The sequence below is a fragment of the Oratosquilla oratoria genome, unplaced genomic scaffold (genome assembly GCF_046742065.1).
Source record: "Oratosquilla oratoria isolate Oo_2021 unplaced genomic scaffold, ASM4674206v1 SCAFFOLD88, whole genome shotgun sequence".
NCBI lineage: Eukaryota > Metazoa > Arthropoda > Malacostraca > Stomatopoda > Squillidae > Oratosquilla > Oratosquilla oratoria.
This window is the reverse complement of record NW_027467752.1, coordinates 630,766-648,149: the sequence shown is the minus strand read 5'-3', so window position 1 is coordinate 648,149 and position 17,384 is coordinate 630,766. Positions and strand designations below refer to the sequence as shown.

The following is a 17,384-nucleotide window of genomic DNA, read 5'->3' as shown; positions in this document are numbered from 1 at the left end:
CTTGTATTAATGTACAAAAACAATAAACAGCTAAGACTTAGTCATACATTTTTATAAAATATATTCAATAATACTTGACCCTACACAACTAATCTTTCATGAAGAGCTACTTACTAAAATACAAGAGAACTAAAGCCAATAATTCAACAAATACAATACTCTTCTTTCTTCAACAATTTTCTCTGTATTCATAACTCATACAGAACTTGCTTAAATCAATATTAACAAACAAGAACTAATTCTAATTTGTTACAATACATGGATTTCCTTAATCTACATTAACAGACAAACTTAAAGTACTTTTAAACCAAAGATTTCTAATCAAGGTAAATAGCAAAATCTAAACTGAATGGTAAATACATTGATATTTATGATAATTGCATTACTTACCTTTGTTGTGGGTATGCCTGTGCTATCAGAACTCACGGCACAACTGTTCGCTGACTGAGGTCTGCTCTGCTTAGCCACCTCTTCTTTCTCCTTTTGAGGCGTCTGCAAGAAACCCCAACAAAGCAGTTACTCCACAAGAGCCTCAAAAAATGTTAACGTGTACATGTTCAACATCTCTAAAAACAGGAGGATGGCTATATGAAACTATACGCTAAAACATGGCTCATCTCTCACCATGTACACAGGCCCACTATATCATACAAAAAACAGCATTACACTAAAATCCTTTTTTACTAAGCAAAGAATATTCCTTTTTTGCTGTTGAGTAAACATTAAACTCAATTTTTCACATTTGATTCCATGCATATGTACTGTCTATATCTATAAAAATTTACTATCTACTTATATACCAAAGGCAACCTCATAAGATAGGTAACCAACCAAGGCATGCACCCACCCCCACTCATTCCACTCCAATCCATCACCCTTTTGTTTCCCTTTCATCTTGGCTCCTTGCCTATATCAGAAGCAATGCAGCATGACACAGCACATCCACAGCATCTCACTCATTGCCCCTTCATGCAAAGTTAAAGATGAAGTGAAATACCTTATTGTTTCAGATATTTAAAAATCAATTTCCCAAGACATTTCACCCTTCCCACTTGCATTCAACCTGCCACTATTATCATAAATCTCATCACTATACTTGCCCATTCACCTGCAATTTCCCTACACTTGTGCCACCAGCTGCTTCATTATCCCCTCAGAATGAGCCACAAGCAGTATTCCACAAATAAGAACTAGATGACTTTCCAAGTCTCGCCATTCTCACCCACCAATTCCAAACTTCTAGCACTTTCATTCACCTTTCTTATCACCACATCCATATGCACGCTGAACAACCATGACAACACCAAATATCCCTTGAGCACCCCTACATTAATAATGTGTAAAATATTAATGATCTTGATATGTTAAGATGGCTAAGTAATATGAGAAAAAATTAACAAGTATTCATAGCTCCAGGATGGTAATCAATATGTCAGTCAATCTGTTGCCCCTGGTCTCTCTTGCAGGAGAGCCACTGCTCCATGGAAACCAGCAAGTCACTGAATTGGCTAACAGCTCATTCAAAGAAGAGACTGTGTTGTTGTTTGGGTAGAGTGAGATTGGAACAGTGTAGGATCCATCTGAGGCAGTCTGTGGTCAGACCAATTATGTGTTGGTACTTGCTGAGTAGGTTAGAATATCACAACTTGTGGTGGAGGAAAGGAGTAGAGGCAGTTTGAATCCTGCCTAGAAAATTCATAGTAAGAGCATACTACATCAAGTTCCCTGCTTCAAAAAGTCCTCTGTAAGGAGGCATCATCTTAGCCTCCTTTGATAAGGGGAGTTCTCGACAATAAACTGTATCAATCCATTTCAATGTTGGATGATGGCCTGAATACAGTCATGTCAGTGTAGTTTTTGCATGTCTTGGAGAGATTTTTTGGTTGAGCTGATATCTAGGAGACTCTGGTGGATTATGGAATTTTGGGGTCAGCCTAGGAATCTTTAGTTTTTGATCAGTTTTGTATGTTTTAAAGTACAGGAAGTTATTGTTCATGATTGAGTAGTATGTTGCTGGGGTTGGCTTTTTACTGTATTCTGTTGGTTGTGATTCTGTGATATGATGTGAGGAATGGATGGGTTTAGCTCTTGCGTAGAACTGTGTGCCTTTATATATATATATTTTTTTCTGGAAATATTTTGGTGTGAGAGATGATGTTCTATTAGGGCTATTCCAGTTATCATTTTTAATATTCTATTTTGCGGTGTGTGCATGTTATATATATATATATTTAAATATATATATATATATATATATATATATATATATATATATATATACATATATATATATACATACACACACACACACACACACACACACACACACACTTTCAACGAACGGACGGCTTGACGAACGCTCTGAAGAAAAGTGCAGATTGAGGATACCAACGCAAAGAGAAGTGCCTTTTTGTATTTGCAGGGGGGGGGAATTGCTCGTGAGGTAGTGGGAAAGTAAGGAAAGAGGAGAGGGGGAGGGATTACTGGGGAAATGGAAGGTAATGAGGATGTGGAGGACTTGGCCCAGGCAGACGGGCGGAAGGTCAACATGAAACGACCACCGGATGACGAAATGGCAAATAAAAATTTAAAGATTAGACGTATAGAGAGGAGAAATACAGTAGAAAGTGACGAGAATATGTTCCAGGGATTTAAAGAGGGTGGGGGGGACACAACCCCCCCCAGACTGATAAGACTAGAGGAGAGAGTTGATAAGGTGATCGAGGACTTGGAACGTAAGTTAGGTAATGTAGGCTCCATTCTCCAAAGAATTGAAAGATTGGAACAACTAGAGAAGGCTAACAGAAACTTAACTGAAGAAGTAGAGGACCTAAAAAGACAGTTAGGAAATGTAAAGGAGGAGAATGAGAAATTGAAGAAGAATAGTAATGAAAACAGTGAGAAAATAGCTACAGAAGCTAAAAATTGGAGAATAACTCAAGAAGGGAATAAGGTTTCATTCACTGACATAGTCAAACAGCAATTGAAAGAACATAATGAAGACTCAGTTATTAAAGTGATGAGACAGAAGGAGTATATAGTAAGAGAATTAGCTGACAAAAAGAAATGTATAATTATATTAGGAATGGAAGAGAAACATAACCCAGATAGAACCGCAAGAATCAAGGAGGAAAATGAAAGGGTAAGCAGTTTATTAAAATTAGTCCAGGAAGATGAACCAGAAATTATAAAGGAAATTGAGGAAAAATTCAGACTCGGAAAATATAGTACAGATAAGACCAGACCAATTAAGATTAAATTCAGGTCACAAACAACGGCAGAGAAAATTCTATCCAAGACAGGGAAACTAGCAACAAATGATCAATATAAAAAGGTATGGATAAAAAGAGAAATGAATAAGGAGGAAAGAGAGGCAGAAAAGCAGAAAAGAATTGAAGCTAAGGCAAAAAACGAGGAAAGAACGGAGTCAGAGAAAGAGAGATTCTATTGGAGAGTAGTGAACATGAAAATAAAGCAGTTCGACATACTAAAGAAAAACATAAGGGAAACAGAGAACACAATGGAAGTGGCAGAAAACTAAGAGTGTCTTACACAAATATAGATGGATTGATAACAGGATTGAATGAACTGAATGAATATTTGAAAGAAAAAGAACCGGACATAATGGGAATTGTAGAAACAAAATTAAAAGGCCCACTACCACCCAACAGTGTAGGACATGATACATACAATTATTGGATTAGAAACAGAGAGAGAAAAACAAGGGGGTGGAGTTATGTTCCTGACAAAGAAGGATATAAACGTGAAAGGTGTCATATATGGAAAGAATACAGTAGAGATGATTATGATAGAAGTGGAAGACCGAGATAAGAAGAGCAGAAAATTTGTGATCAACTATGTGCCTCCGAAAACAGCCTCATGGGAGGAGAATGAACATAAAAGTATGTTAGAGGACACAAAGATAGCATTAACTAAAATAATGGAAGACGGAGGAAGAATAGTTATGATGGGCGACTTTAATTGCAAAGAAATCTGCTGGGAAGAAATGACAGTAAAGAGTGGTGATGACTCATGGGGAAATGCTCTACTTGAGATGATTACTGACCATTCAATGACACAATGGATACAAGAGAACACTAGGTATAGAAATGAAGAAGAACCATCGAGGCTAGACTTAATAATTACATCTGAACCTAGAATAGTGGACAAGATTGAATATAAAACACCAATAGGTAAAAGTGACCACATATTGATTGAACTGGAACTTAATGAAGAAAAATATATGAAAAGAAATGAACAATATAGAAAAGGAAGAATGATGTATGAAAAAACAAACTTTGATAAAATAAGAGAATTCTTCCAACAAGAAAACTGGGAAGAAATATACAAAGAAGAAACATCAGTGGAAGAGAAATGGAATATTTTGACAAAAATGTACAAAGAAGGAGTGGAAAAGTATGTCCCAAGACAAAAACAAGAAAAAGAATATGTAAAATGCTGGTACAACAAAAGTTGTAGGGAGTTAAAAGACAAAAGAGACAAAGCCTGGACCAGATGGAAAAAAGACAGAAGACCTGAAAAATGGAAAATATATACTGGTTATAGAAATGAATATGTACAAAAGTGCAGAGAGGAAAAAAGAAAATATGAAAAAGATGTTATAGAAAAGTGTAAAGATCAACCAAAACTATTCTACAGATTTGTAAACAATAAACTGAAAAACAAACAAGACTTGGAGAAATTAAGACAAGGGGGAGTTGAATACACTGAGGAAATGGAAATGGCAGAAATTATGAACAAACATTTTAAATCAGTGTTTACAAGGGAAAATATACAACCTGAAGAGATTGAGTGGAAGGAAAAAGTCCCCCCTATGGAAGAAATAGAAGTAACGAAGAATGAAATATTGACACACTTGGGTAATTTTGATGTCAGAAAATCGCATGGGCCAGATGAAATAGCAAACTGGATTCTGAAAGAATGTAGGAATGAACTGGCAGACAAAATACATAGCATAATAAGCAGTTCCTTAAAAGAAGGAAAAGTTCCAGAAGATTGGAAAAAAGCAAATATAGTACCTATATATAAAGGAGGAAATAAAGAAGAACCTACCAACTATAGACCAGTCTCTCTAACAAGTACAATAGCAAAAATATGTGAAAGAATTATCAAAAGTAGATGGGTAAAATACTTGGAGAAAAACAACGTACTAAATCCAAGGCAATTTGGATTCAGACAAGGACGATCATGCGTCACCAATTTAATATGTTTCTATTCAAGGCTAATAGATATAATACAAGAAAGAGATGGATGGGCTGATTGTGCATTTCTAGACCTAAAAAAAGCTTTTGACAAAGTACCACATAAGAAGTTGCTTAAGAAATTAGAATATGAAGGAGGAATACAAGGTAAATTGCTAAATTGGATGGAAGACTTTTTGCAAGAAAGAAAAATGCGAGTAGTGATAAGAGATCAGCACTCAAAATGGAATGAAGTAATAAGCGGTGTCCCGCAGGGAACAGTTCTGGCCCCAATAATGTTTGCTATATATATTAATGATATGGATGAAGGAATTGAAAGCTATATGAGCTTCTTTGCAGATGATGCAAAATTACTGAAAAGAGTGAAAACTGAAGAAGATTGTGAATCACTACAGAGAGATCTAAATAAAGTACAAGAATGGAGTAGGAAGTGGGAGATGGAGTTCAATACAAAAAAGTGTAGTATAATGGAATTTGGAAAAAGCAAAAACAGAATAACAGGATCATATAATTTGGGAGAAGAAGGAATAAAAAGAGTAGAAAATGAGAGGGACCTGGGAGTCATTGTTATGAATAATATGTCACCTGAGAAACATATAAATAAGATTTTTGGAGAAACTTATAATTTAATAAGAACAATCAAAGTGGCATTTACATACCTGGATGAAGAAATGGTGAGGAAAATCCTAGTCACCCTGATAAGACCAAGATTGGAATATGCAGCAACGATATGGTCACCAAGTACAAAAAAATGTATAAAAAAACTTGAAAGAATACAAAGAGCAATTACTAAACTGGCACCAACACTCTCAAAACTATCATATGAAGAGAGACTACAAAAACTTAAACTACAGACACTAGAGCAAAGAAGAGAGAGAGGAGATTTGATAGCTATTTACAGAATCATGAAAGGCATAGAAATTACTGATAGAGAGAATCTGATAAAATGGGATGACAGAAATACAAGAGGACACGGAAAGAAAATAAAAAAAGACAACTATAGAAGAGATTTGAAAAAGAACAGCTTTCCTCACAGAGCAATAGACAGTTGGAACAAGTTAGATGAGAAAGTGGTGTGTGCAAAAACAATACATGAATTTAAAAATAGTTTAGATAAAATGAGATATGAAGACGGGACCTCACGAGCATAGCTCCCCTTCCCGTAAAATACAACTAGGTAAATACAACTAGGTAAATACACACACACACACACAAAGGGCTTTTTCCCCCTTACCAAGGAGGTAGCCGAAGTCAGAAGGCATATACCCAGTCCCATCTATTTCATGCCCACCCATTCCATAACCATCCACCACCCTTTACTCCCTCTCATCTTGGCTCCTTATGGATGACAGGTCATCCCTGTATCACACCCACTGTCCTGGGTCAGAAGCAATCCAGCACGACAGCACATTAACAGCAAGGCTACTTCACTTAATTGACGACCCCCTTGTCCCCTTGCATGTATAAAACTATACAAAAGCGTAGAAATGTATGTATGCATATATGCAACACAAATCATGATATGTACATGAATCAAAAATGTGCAAAGAACCAGAGAAATAACAGATGAAAGACCAAACAATTTCATACCCTCATGATGTCTTCATTGATGAAATCATCAGCTCTTTTGTCTTTTATTTCCCAGTGGTGCTTTACACATATGTATGTATATTATTCATATATAAAGAAAGCATAACTGAACACAATGAGCAAGCAGCAAAGGCTGTGGAGAATCCCCACTTGATAAGCTGATGTGATGTGAGCAAAGCATAAACAAGTGTGGACATTTTGTGTACAAGTGATGAAAGGAAACCATTTCACATGTACTAGGCAAGAATGGTTTTCATTTTTACCCACATTTAATCTCCTCTATTCTAAATAAGATTCTAACATGTTTAAGCCTCATTAATTTAAATTCATGAGGCAGATCTGTGCACAGCACAGGCTTTGAAAAACATACCACTAACTTTCAGATCATTCCTTTCATACCTTCAAGTTACAGAAGCTGACATATACTCGTACACATGAACTAAAATATATATACTCACTCCTAAATATAATGACAAAAAAGGTACCAATTATACATACATTGACCTTATCAATTTTTTCTTCTACTTTCTCCTGATCCACCACAGCCTGATTTTCCTTTCCAATGCTCTCTTCTGGCTCCACTTTGGGTCTCTCTTTACCAACATCCTCCTCTTCCTCTTCTTCTTCCTCCTCTTCTTCATCTTCTTCCTCCACCTCCTCATCGACACCATCTGCTTGATCTAGTTCTTTTATGTCCAGCTTCTTTGGAATGGGTTTGACACGCGATCTTTCTTTTATAGTATGTCTGACCCTCTGGATGTAATTTGCCGATTTTTTGTGGACTGTAAGACAAGATATTTAAAGAATTTGTGTTAACAATTATAATAAATTTGCAACAATAAATTAGCTTTTTCTTTGGCTTAAAGTATTCCCAATAATCCATTTTCTGTAAGTAAAGGTCCCCACATATCATTGCAAGAGGTGCTTCTTTTATTCTGTCTACAACCAGACAACTTCATTCAGCTACCTGGTACCATTAATGATCAAGTTGCATGCACCTCAATTAACCCCATCCACTATATGGAGTATTGGCTGCATGTTTTATGCAGTCACTATTCTACGAACTTCAGTGACACCTCTGTTGACCTGCTATCCAGCATTCTTTAATGACTGGAAATTCATACATACATACATATACCAAGGCTTTTTCGCCCTTTCAAGGGAGGTAGCCAAAAAGAAAAAGGCATAAAATCATTCCCCACCCATTCCATCCCTAAATACACTCCACTCCCCTCCACCCTCCCTCTTATCTTAGCACCTCCTGGATGACAGGTCATCCCTGCACCTTGTCCACTGCCCTGGGTCAGAGGCAGTGTCGCAAGTCACAGCACATCCACAGCAAATACATACATATACCATGGCTTTTTCCCCCTTTCAAGGGAGGTAGCCAAAAAGAAAAAGGCATAAAATCATTCCCATCCATGCCATCCCTAAATACACTCCACTTAAAATGAATTTGATCATTTTTAAGTTCCACTACCCCACCCCTCCCCACTCCTTAAATCTCTCCTTTACCACAGAACTCCACATTCTTGGTCCTATACTGTCCCCAATGATACAGGTACTGGTGATCACAAATGAAATACAGGTGGTTCCACCTGAATACAGTCGTTCCAATCCTACCATGGTACATTAGATATGAAATCGCATACATTCATCCACCAATGGCCCTTTTCCCCTTACACGGGTGTGGCAAAAACTCACACCCATTATTTACATCAAATCCCATTTAATGCCTTTCTCATCCTAGCACCAAATGGATGAAAACATCCTAGTTAACTACATTACACATTACACGGGTCAACGCAGTAAGGTACAGCATTTCTGCAGCAGCACCTGACAGTCATAGATGGTTACCCCCACTGCTTCATAATATGACAGCTCCCTCCTCATACCTCCTGAAAAGTTCCCTTTTTGGGTGATATGTTTACTAATCTCACATCCTCGGTCCCTTTTAGTCATCTCTCAATACTCAAAGAATCCATGGGTAGTATTCTTGACACAAACCCCAGGCCTTAAAATGAAAAAAAAAAAAAACTTTGGATGCCCCCCATAATAATGACTGAATTGAAATAAGAAGTAATGATGTGAAGTTGTAGGGGATGGTGCAGATGAGCCTATAGGAAGGTGTCAAAAATGAGGGATCTGTCAATATTCAGACACCACAATCCCCTTCATAAAGTTGTAGTCTAATGTAAACACCCAATCTAGAAGACCCACTCACACCCTCAACTGCTCCCTACATTGAAATCAACATGTTTTCATTACAGATCTCTCTCTTGATTCATGCATTGCAAAATAATATAAATTACAATAAAAAGTAACTAGCTAATAAGGAACTTACATCTTTGCAAATGTTTGACAGTTGCCCACATACTGAAGAACTTGTTTTTACACATGGGACATGAGAATATTGTACGTTCCATTTCATGGAAAGAACGTTGATGACGGCTCAACGTTTTTCTTGTAGCGAAAGATGTGTTACCTGTAGGCAAAGATAAACATATTAAAACATCAAGCTTTCAATATCACTTCTACTTCCACCTTTATCTATAGCCATAAAGCTTACAAATTTGCATTTTCTTTTACAAATAACTCATTCCTTTTGTAAAAATGACCCATCCTCTTCCCTTAACCCCAATGCATGGAAATTCCTATGGATGTATTTACTTCCATTTCCAGTCAATATAAAACCTTAAACCCAGATTTCTCTTTTTTTCTAAACAAATCCTTCCATAGCCTAGTTCCTCCTGAAGATCTGCAGTCCAAAGGAATCGAGGCAAAGCCACCATGAGGAGATGTTGAATGGTGTCCGTTTCCAGGCTTGTTCTGTATTCTGTGGGGACCAATTATTGTCTTCTGGTTTGTCACAGGGTGCTTCATTTCATACTGAATTTTGTGATCTTGAGAGGAGTGTTTGTTTTGTGATTTACGTGAAATGTTTGACATGCTGGAAGCTGGCTATGGAAGGTGTGTGAGTAGGATATAGAAAGTTTCTTATTGCATCATCTGGGCTGAGGTTGTATAATGTAGGTATGCCTCCTTCTCATGGTGTCCAATGGAATTAAGTGATATCTATTGGTACCTCTTTCAATATATTAGGTATAGAGAAGTGTGGAAGGCAGAGGTGGAGGAAGTGAACATTAGGGGATGAGATGAATGGTTGGGCTGAAAGGGGTACTGACCATGAGGGGTATGTCTGTTGAGGAAGGAAGGGAGAAGACAGAAGGTAAGGGCGAGTGGAGAATGGCTGTGAATGGATGATAGTGATACTGTGATGCATGGAAGGGAGTGGGTGGGGGATGGGGAGGGGTGAGGGAGTATGTGTGAATGATATTTTGACACAGCATAAAGGGATTTCACCCTGCCTTCTCTTTTTCTGCATGAGGACAGAGAGAGGGGGCCACTGATTAAATGAAATGCCTTGCTGTAGATGTGCTGTGTCTTGCTACATTGCTTCTGACCCAGGGCAGTGGGCAAGATGAAGGGATGATCCGTAATCCAGGAGGAGCCATGACAAGAGGGAGGGAGGGAGGTGAATGGGGGTGGAGTATGTGGGGATGGAATGGGTAGGAGTGGATTTTATGCCTTTGTTTTTAGCTACCTCCCTTGTAAGAGGGAAAAAGCCAATGGTATATGTATGTATGTATGTATGTATGTATGTATGTATGTATGTATGTATGTATGTATGTATGTATGTATGTATGTATGTACATACCTACATGGCCATGCACCTTTTAAAGAGGAAAGGCTCTTCGGTACATCCAATTAATCAATATGTCGCCCTAAAACTCTTGCAAGACACCCACAGCTCCCAGATAACTGGGAACAGCCACTGTACTGACCAATAAATCGTTCAAGAATGAAAAATTTTGTTGTTGACTGAATATGGCTAGGGCAGGATTGTGTAAGATGAGGTGTTCAGTGTCTTACATGTGACAGCTGGAACTGAGGTAGTTTGTCTATGCCCATGTCAAAGCATACACACATCCCACATCCATCCAAATCCCATACATCGCCACTCCCATCTTAGCACCTCAAGGATGAAAGTCATCCATATCCAACCCCCCCCTGCAACACCACTTGGGATAAGGTCACTGCAGCACATAATAGCACTGCTACTTGATCAAAGTCAAAACAAATCAATTTCTTACATATACTACAAACTAGACTTGGCTGGGGGTCTTCATCTTCTTCCTCTTCAAAGTCTTCCTTGATGTCATCTACTTCAGCATTACCAGGAGCTGTCTTAGTAATTTGCCCATGTTCATTGAGCACCACAGTCAAGCCTAAACTCTTTTGCTGAATCTGCAATAAAAGAACAGTTGTCAAGGGACAAAATAACGAAACAATGCAATCAGAGATTTTCTAAATCATGTCTTCAGGCATTCTGTCCCTGGTCTTTTATATTAAAGAATAGATGAATCCAAAAGATGTAATAAGGGGAGTCCTTCACAAAAACAAATGCACACTCCCTTAATATCATAATGCCTTATCTAAAGAGTCTAGTCACACCCATTACATCTATCTATATACCAAGGGTCTTCCCCCACCAGGGAGGACAAGTCAAAAGGTACACACCCACTTCTACCCATTCCACTCCCATCCACCACCACTTCCTTCCCCTCATGGATGACAGGTCATCCCTGCATCCTGCCCACTGCCCTGGGTCAGAAGCAATGCAGCAAGACACAGCACACCCACTACTTACTCCAAGAAATATACAAAGCAGAGGAAAAATCCCTTTGGGCCATGCCATTTCCTCATACATTCATAACTATTCTCCACTCAGGCCCATCTCTTGGCCTCTCCCTTACCTACTCAACAGACATTCCTCTTACATTCAATGCCCCCTCACTCCATCCATCCACCTCATTATTGGTCTTCCCTTCAAGTTCTCTCCATTCACACCTGCCTTCCACACATTTTTACTAGTCTTTCCTCACTAATTTTCTTCCACATGCCCAAACCACCAAAGCATTCTTTCATCAACCAATCTGCAAACTTTTTTTTACATTTCCACTCTCCACCTTATCTATACATTTTTCATTCTATCCACCCTTGTAGCCTCTACCATTTTTCTTGAACATCTCATTTGAAACACATTTAGGAGCTTCCTTTCTGCCTCCTTCAAATTCAGTCTCTGCTCCATACAGCTTAACAAGTATAAGCACCCTCTTGTATTGTCTACTCTTTATATTCATCCCCAGATACCTATTTCTCATAACACTTCTTTCCCCCAAGAAATTCACTTACTTCCCTCACTCTAAAATTTACCTCTACCCCTACTCCTCCATTCCCTGCTAAATGTACCTCCAGCCTCTCTCCTTAAAGATTTATCTCCGACTCAATACCACCCTCTCCCCTTGTACACCTCATCACTTTTTGCCCACATTTACTTTCAGCTTTCTTCTCTTACCCCACTAAACTTCATCATTAGCTGCCACAGACATTAACCCCTTCCATACGGTGCCGCACACGTAGGCGTCATGGGGAGCGAGTGTATTCGCGAGGCTGCCATATCGGCGTCTTGATTATATTTATTGTAGTCGCCCCTCCATAATGACATTCTTTCTAATTCTTTTGTAACCGCATTTTCTATGGTTATCAAAATTCACGGGTGAAGAGAGAACGATCGATATAAGCGGTGACTATATTTTATGATGCGAGTATTATTACGACACGTCGTACGGCTGGCATTGGCTGCTGCCACCGAGATCTAAGTCCATGACGCCTACGTGTGCGGCACCGTATGGAAGGGGTTAATAAAGAATTCATATATACATATATCAACTGCTTTTTCCCCCTTTACAAGGGAGATGGCCATAAACAAAGGTACAAGTTCCATTCCCATCCATTCCATCCTCACATACTCCACTCCCATTCATCTCCCTCTTATCTTGGCTCCTACTAGATAAAGGGTCATCCTTGCATCTTGCCCACTGCCCTGGGTCAGAGGCAATGTACCAAGACACAGCATATCCAGAGCAAAGCCACTTCATTTACTCAGCAACCCCCCACTCCATTTCCTTGTGCAGAAAAAGAGAAGACGGGAAGAAATCCCTTCAGGCTGCTTCAAAATATCATTCACATATACTCCCTCACCCCCTATCCCCCACCCACTCCCTTCCATGCATCACACCATCATCCATACACAACCACTCTCCACTCACCCCTATCTTCTACCATCCTTCCTCAACAGACATTCCCCTCTTCCCCAAGGCCCCTTTTACCCCATCCATCCATCTCATCCCTGGTTGCCCCCTCATGTTCACTTCTTTTAATAATCTTTCTTCACTCATTCTTTCCCTGTGTCCAAACCAACCCAATACTCTTTCATCAACCCTATCTCCCAACTCCTTTTCCACCCCCACTCTCTTCCTCAACTCCTCATTTCTCACTCTATCCAGCCTAGTAACCCTTACCATACTTTTCAGGTATTTCATCTCAAACACATTTAAACTCTTCCTCTCTTATGTTCTATGTTTCTCTCCCATACAGTGCTGTCAGTACAAGCACTTCTTCATACAATCTCCTCTTAGTACCCATTCCCAAATGTCTGTTTTTCATTACACTTTTTAATCACCCAAAGTATTTACTTGCTTCTCTCGATCTACATTCAACCTCCACCTCCACTCCTCCCTTTCCTGCCACATTCACATACATACATATATCAAAGGCTTTTTCCCCCTACATGGGGGGTAGCCACAAAGAAAAAGGCATAGAAACCACTCCCACCCATTCCATTTCCTATATATTCCACTCCCCTCCACCCTCCTCCCTCCCTCTTATCTTGGCACCTCCTGGATGACAGGTCATCCCTGCATCCTGTCCACTGCCCTGGGTCAGAAGCAGTGTCACAAGACACAGCGCATCCACAGCAAGGCCGCTTCATAAATTCGGCGACCCCCCCTCTCCGTCCCCTCATGCAGAAAAGGAGAAGACGTGGAGAAATCCCTTCGGGCTGCATCAATTTTCTTCTCACACATACCTCCCCATCCCCACCCACTCATGCATCATAACATCATCTATACACAACCCCTCTCCATTCACCCCTATCTTCTGTCCTCTTCACACCCACTTTTATTTGTGTAGAGGTATATTCCAGTGCAATGACAAACTTCCCTCCCTTAGACACACATTAAACTATCTCACTAGCAAATCCAATGCCATGTGCCAACCATTTAACCTTTGAGGTAGCAGTGTCTGTTAAACCTATCTTACCTGGTCTACAATGCATTTTATTGATTTATTGCTTTGGTCCTTTGAATTGTAAGACTGGAATCTCGCATTGGTTACACCTGCAATATCTTCTAGCACAACAGAACAATCTTGACTGATGAGATTTCTTTTCTTATTAACTTCCAGAATCCTGCAAGTATGTAAATAACGTGGTGTACTTTACTTTAAATTAGTATTCTATATTTATCAGTTTATATACTCATGAATTCTGAAATTGCAAACCATAAGCTGTTCTGCAATACAACAAATATCATCCTTGATTTTTCAGTCTACAGATGGACTAAATAACAGATCAACTGCTGTTCTACATACTTTTCAAAATATTTCGGGTTCCCTTTCGCGGTGGATGAGGAAAGTTCCTCTGGTTTCTGTCGGTTTACTATTCTAGTTGCAATATTTTTTATTTCAGAAGGGCTTGTGCTTTGAACAGGTTGGGATGATGTGGATTCATTGATCTCTGCCTCTTCTGAGGGAGGTTCAGGAACCACAATGACTGTTCCCGACTGATTGGTGACCCCTTCAGTTTCTCCCTGCAAAGTAAAAGAAATTACATTAGGGTGAGTAGGTCTTTAAAGGAAGTATATGCTCTGACTTGTCCAACTCCTTTATTTAGAATAAGCCATTGGAACACACACATACATTCCAACAAAGTTACAAGAATAGGAAAAAATGAAAGATTGATCTCTTCCTTCATTCTTCAGTTTCATGTACATCTGCTTGTAGATATAGTTCTCTACTTGGTCCATTCTTTCTCCCATTCAACTGGACAGACTTTGTGCACTCCATATCTTGGCCACCAATAACAACAATCAATAGTGATGTGTTTGTGGTGGCTGCAGCAAGTGTTTGTGTGCCTCTCATGTCGAGGTGGTCCTTTACTTTGAGGACTTTTGTTTCATGGTGTAAATGGTCTGTAGGTGATGTATTTGTGCAGCCTGTAATTGTTTTTAGGGCTTTGTTTTGTATGATTTGAAGGGTGTTGTGGTGTGTCTCACTGAGATTAGGAGCCCATGCAGGACTCGCATAATTCATCACTGAGCGTATGCATTGTTTGTATATTGTTATATTAGTTTCTTTGTTTTGTCCAAATGTTGTTCCTGTGATTGACTTAAGTGCACTACACTACATAGCAGAACACCCACACACACCAAGAAACATTAAAACTACACCCAAAGACCTTTATTACGCACAGATACTCTCTTCTCTTCCTCCACAACCACCAAATACCAGCCTCCGGAAACATATTCATAATCATATCACTCACCGCTCCATTAACACACTGAAAGACAACACACTGCTGCATGCCAGACCCCCTGATATCCACCCTTCTGAATCCTCTCTCCCATGAAAGGACAGAGTCCACTTGGCCAGACTGTGATGCGGTCACCACCCAGCACTTCTAAGCTACCAGAAGAGGCTGGACGACCGTGTTGTGAACAGCTGCCCAGGATGTAACACTTCACCCCATACCATACAACACATAATGGAAGACTGCATTATACACAATCATGCACGCAAACAACACAACATACACTCTATAAAGGATTTGTGGGAAAACCCAGTTTCGGCTGTGGCCTTCCTTGGGGAGACGGGACTGCTCGGACAGACAGTCTAGGGAACGACAACAACAACAACAACAATCAATAGTATCCTAACTTTTGCTCAAGGGAAACCCACAGTAACTGTGGTCCTCACTCCCTCAACATCTTTCTGGACTCTTGACCTCATAATGCTGTCTGTCTGTATTATGACAAGATTTTTTTTTTAAGGGAACCTGCAGAGGGCTGCTCACAGGTAGCATGATTTGTGGGCATTGAGCAGGGGGAAGGGGGGTTAGGGACAGGATTTGTAAAGGAATCTATACATAAGTGTCATTTATTACTTATTTCAGGTGTGCTGATCATTGTATCCAGACAGAAATAATAAAGAACTGTTCCAAAGACTCAATAGTTATTTATGATCAGCAACTACACAAGTCTAACATAAGCATATTATGTCATCCATCAAGTACCGTGCCCTGTGACAGACTGCCCCTACTCCACAGATGATGTAGAGGTCACTCTGGGATAAGAGTTATGGGTGGGATCAGAATTAGGGTCAGGACTAGGATTAGGATTGAAGAAAGGAAGGTAATGATATAAGATGGGAGATGATTCCACTCTTAGATGCTGCGGGGGAAGAATGAGTACTTCAATATGTTGGTGCTTATTTGGTATGTGTGGTCTTTTAGACTATGACTGCTTCTAGTTGTTCATGTATTGTTGGGGGTAAGTTTCTTTGCTTATGTCAACTAAATTGTTTCTGATTTTATACATCATTTGTTGTTTATGTATTCATCTTCTTGTTTCAAGTGGTCCAAGTTTAATGTCTTGTTTTAACCTAATGACTAATGTAGTGTGTCTGTAATCACGTCTGATCCATCTTGCTACTTTATCTTCTGTGGACTCTACTTTGTAAATGTCATTGTTAGTGTGCAGATCCCAGACAGTGTTGCAATACTTTAAATGTGGCCCAACAAGTGTCTTGAAAGCAAGAATATTGATGTCTGTGTTGCATCTCCTGAGATTCCTGTGCAGGAATCCCAGGGCTCTGTTGGCTGTAACCTTGACACTGCCCACACATAAGGACAACCTCAAATGTAAGGAACAATTAGCAGAGAAGATCCAGTCTTATTACAGAGAAGGCCCAGTCTTATTACATGTTCATTGAAAGAAGGCACTGTGCCACTTGATTGGAAAAGGGCAAATGTGGTGCCAATTCACAAAGGTGGAAACATCACTAAATTATAGGCCAATATCACTAACCAGCGCAAGAGTGAAATTATGTGAAAGGAGTGTGAAAGATCAATGGGCCAAATCCCTTGAAAAGATGAACATTCTGACAGTCAGTCAGTTTGGCTTCAGATTTGGAAGGTCATGTGTGCCATACCTTTTAACCACTTCCATACGGTGACGCCTACGTAGGCGGCATGAGGAGCAAGTGGGTACTCGATGATGCCGATATCGCCATCTTGATTATATTCATTGTAGTCATACCTACGTAATTTCCATTCTCTCTAAACTGGCTTCATCAATTTTCTATGGTTATCAAAATACACGGGGGAAAGAGAACGAACGATTGAGCACTGACTTTATTTTTTACAATGTGATTATTATGATGCAACATCGCACGTTGGGCAGCTAATGCTGCCAGACGCCTGATGTGCCCCGGAGTGAAGAGGTTAAGCTTTTACTCGAGAGTGATTGATGTGCTGCAAGAGAGACAGGGCTGGGTGGAGTGCATGTACCTGGACCTAGAGAAGGCATGTAATAGTACCTCATGGTTAACTTG

The 17,384-nt window shown here is 39.5% G+C and overlaps 1 protein-coding gene across 4 annotated transcripts in view; it reads right to left on the bottom strand.

The window, feature by feature from the left end:
* Window positions 1–306: 306 nt before the first annotated feature.
* The window catches only part of LOC143024080 (uncharacterized), a 33,643-nt gene continuing 16,565 nt past the window's right edge, over window positions 307–17,384 (bottom strand). For all 4 annotated transcript variants that reach the window (XM_076182819.1, XM_076182820.1, XM_076182823.1 and 1 more), the window contains 6 exons: window positions 14,367–14,584; window positions 14,037–14,184; window positions 10,967–11,120; window positions 9,157–9,297; window positions 7,311–7,594; window positions 307–492 (listed from right to left, as the gene is read on the bottom strand). In XM_076182819.1, the coding sequence (XP_076038934.1) occupies window positions 322–492; window positions 7,311–7,594; window positions 9,157–9,297; window positions 10,967–11,120; window positions 14,037–14,184; window positions 14,367–14,584 (1,116 nt within the window). In that variant the 3' untranslated portion in view covers window positions 307–321. The remainder of the gene's footprint in view (window positions 493–7,310; window positions 7,595–9,156; window positions 9,298–10,966; window positions 11,121–14,036; window positions 14,185–14,366; window positions 14,585–17,384) is intronic.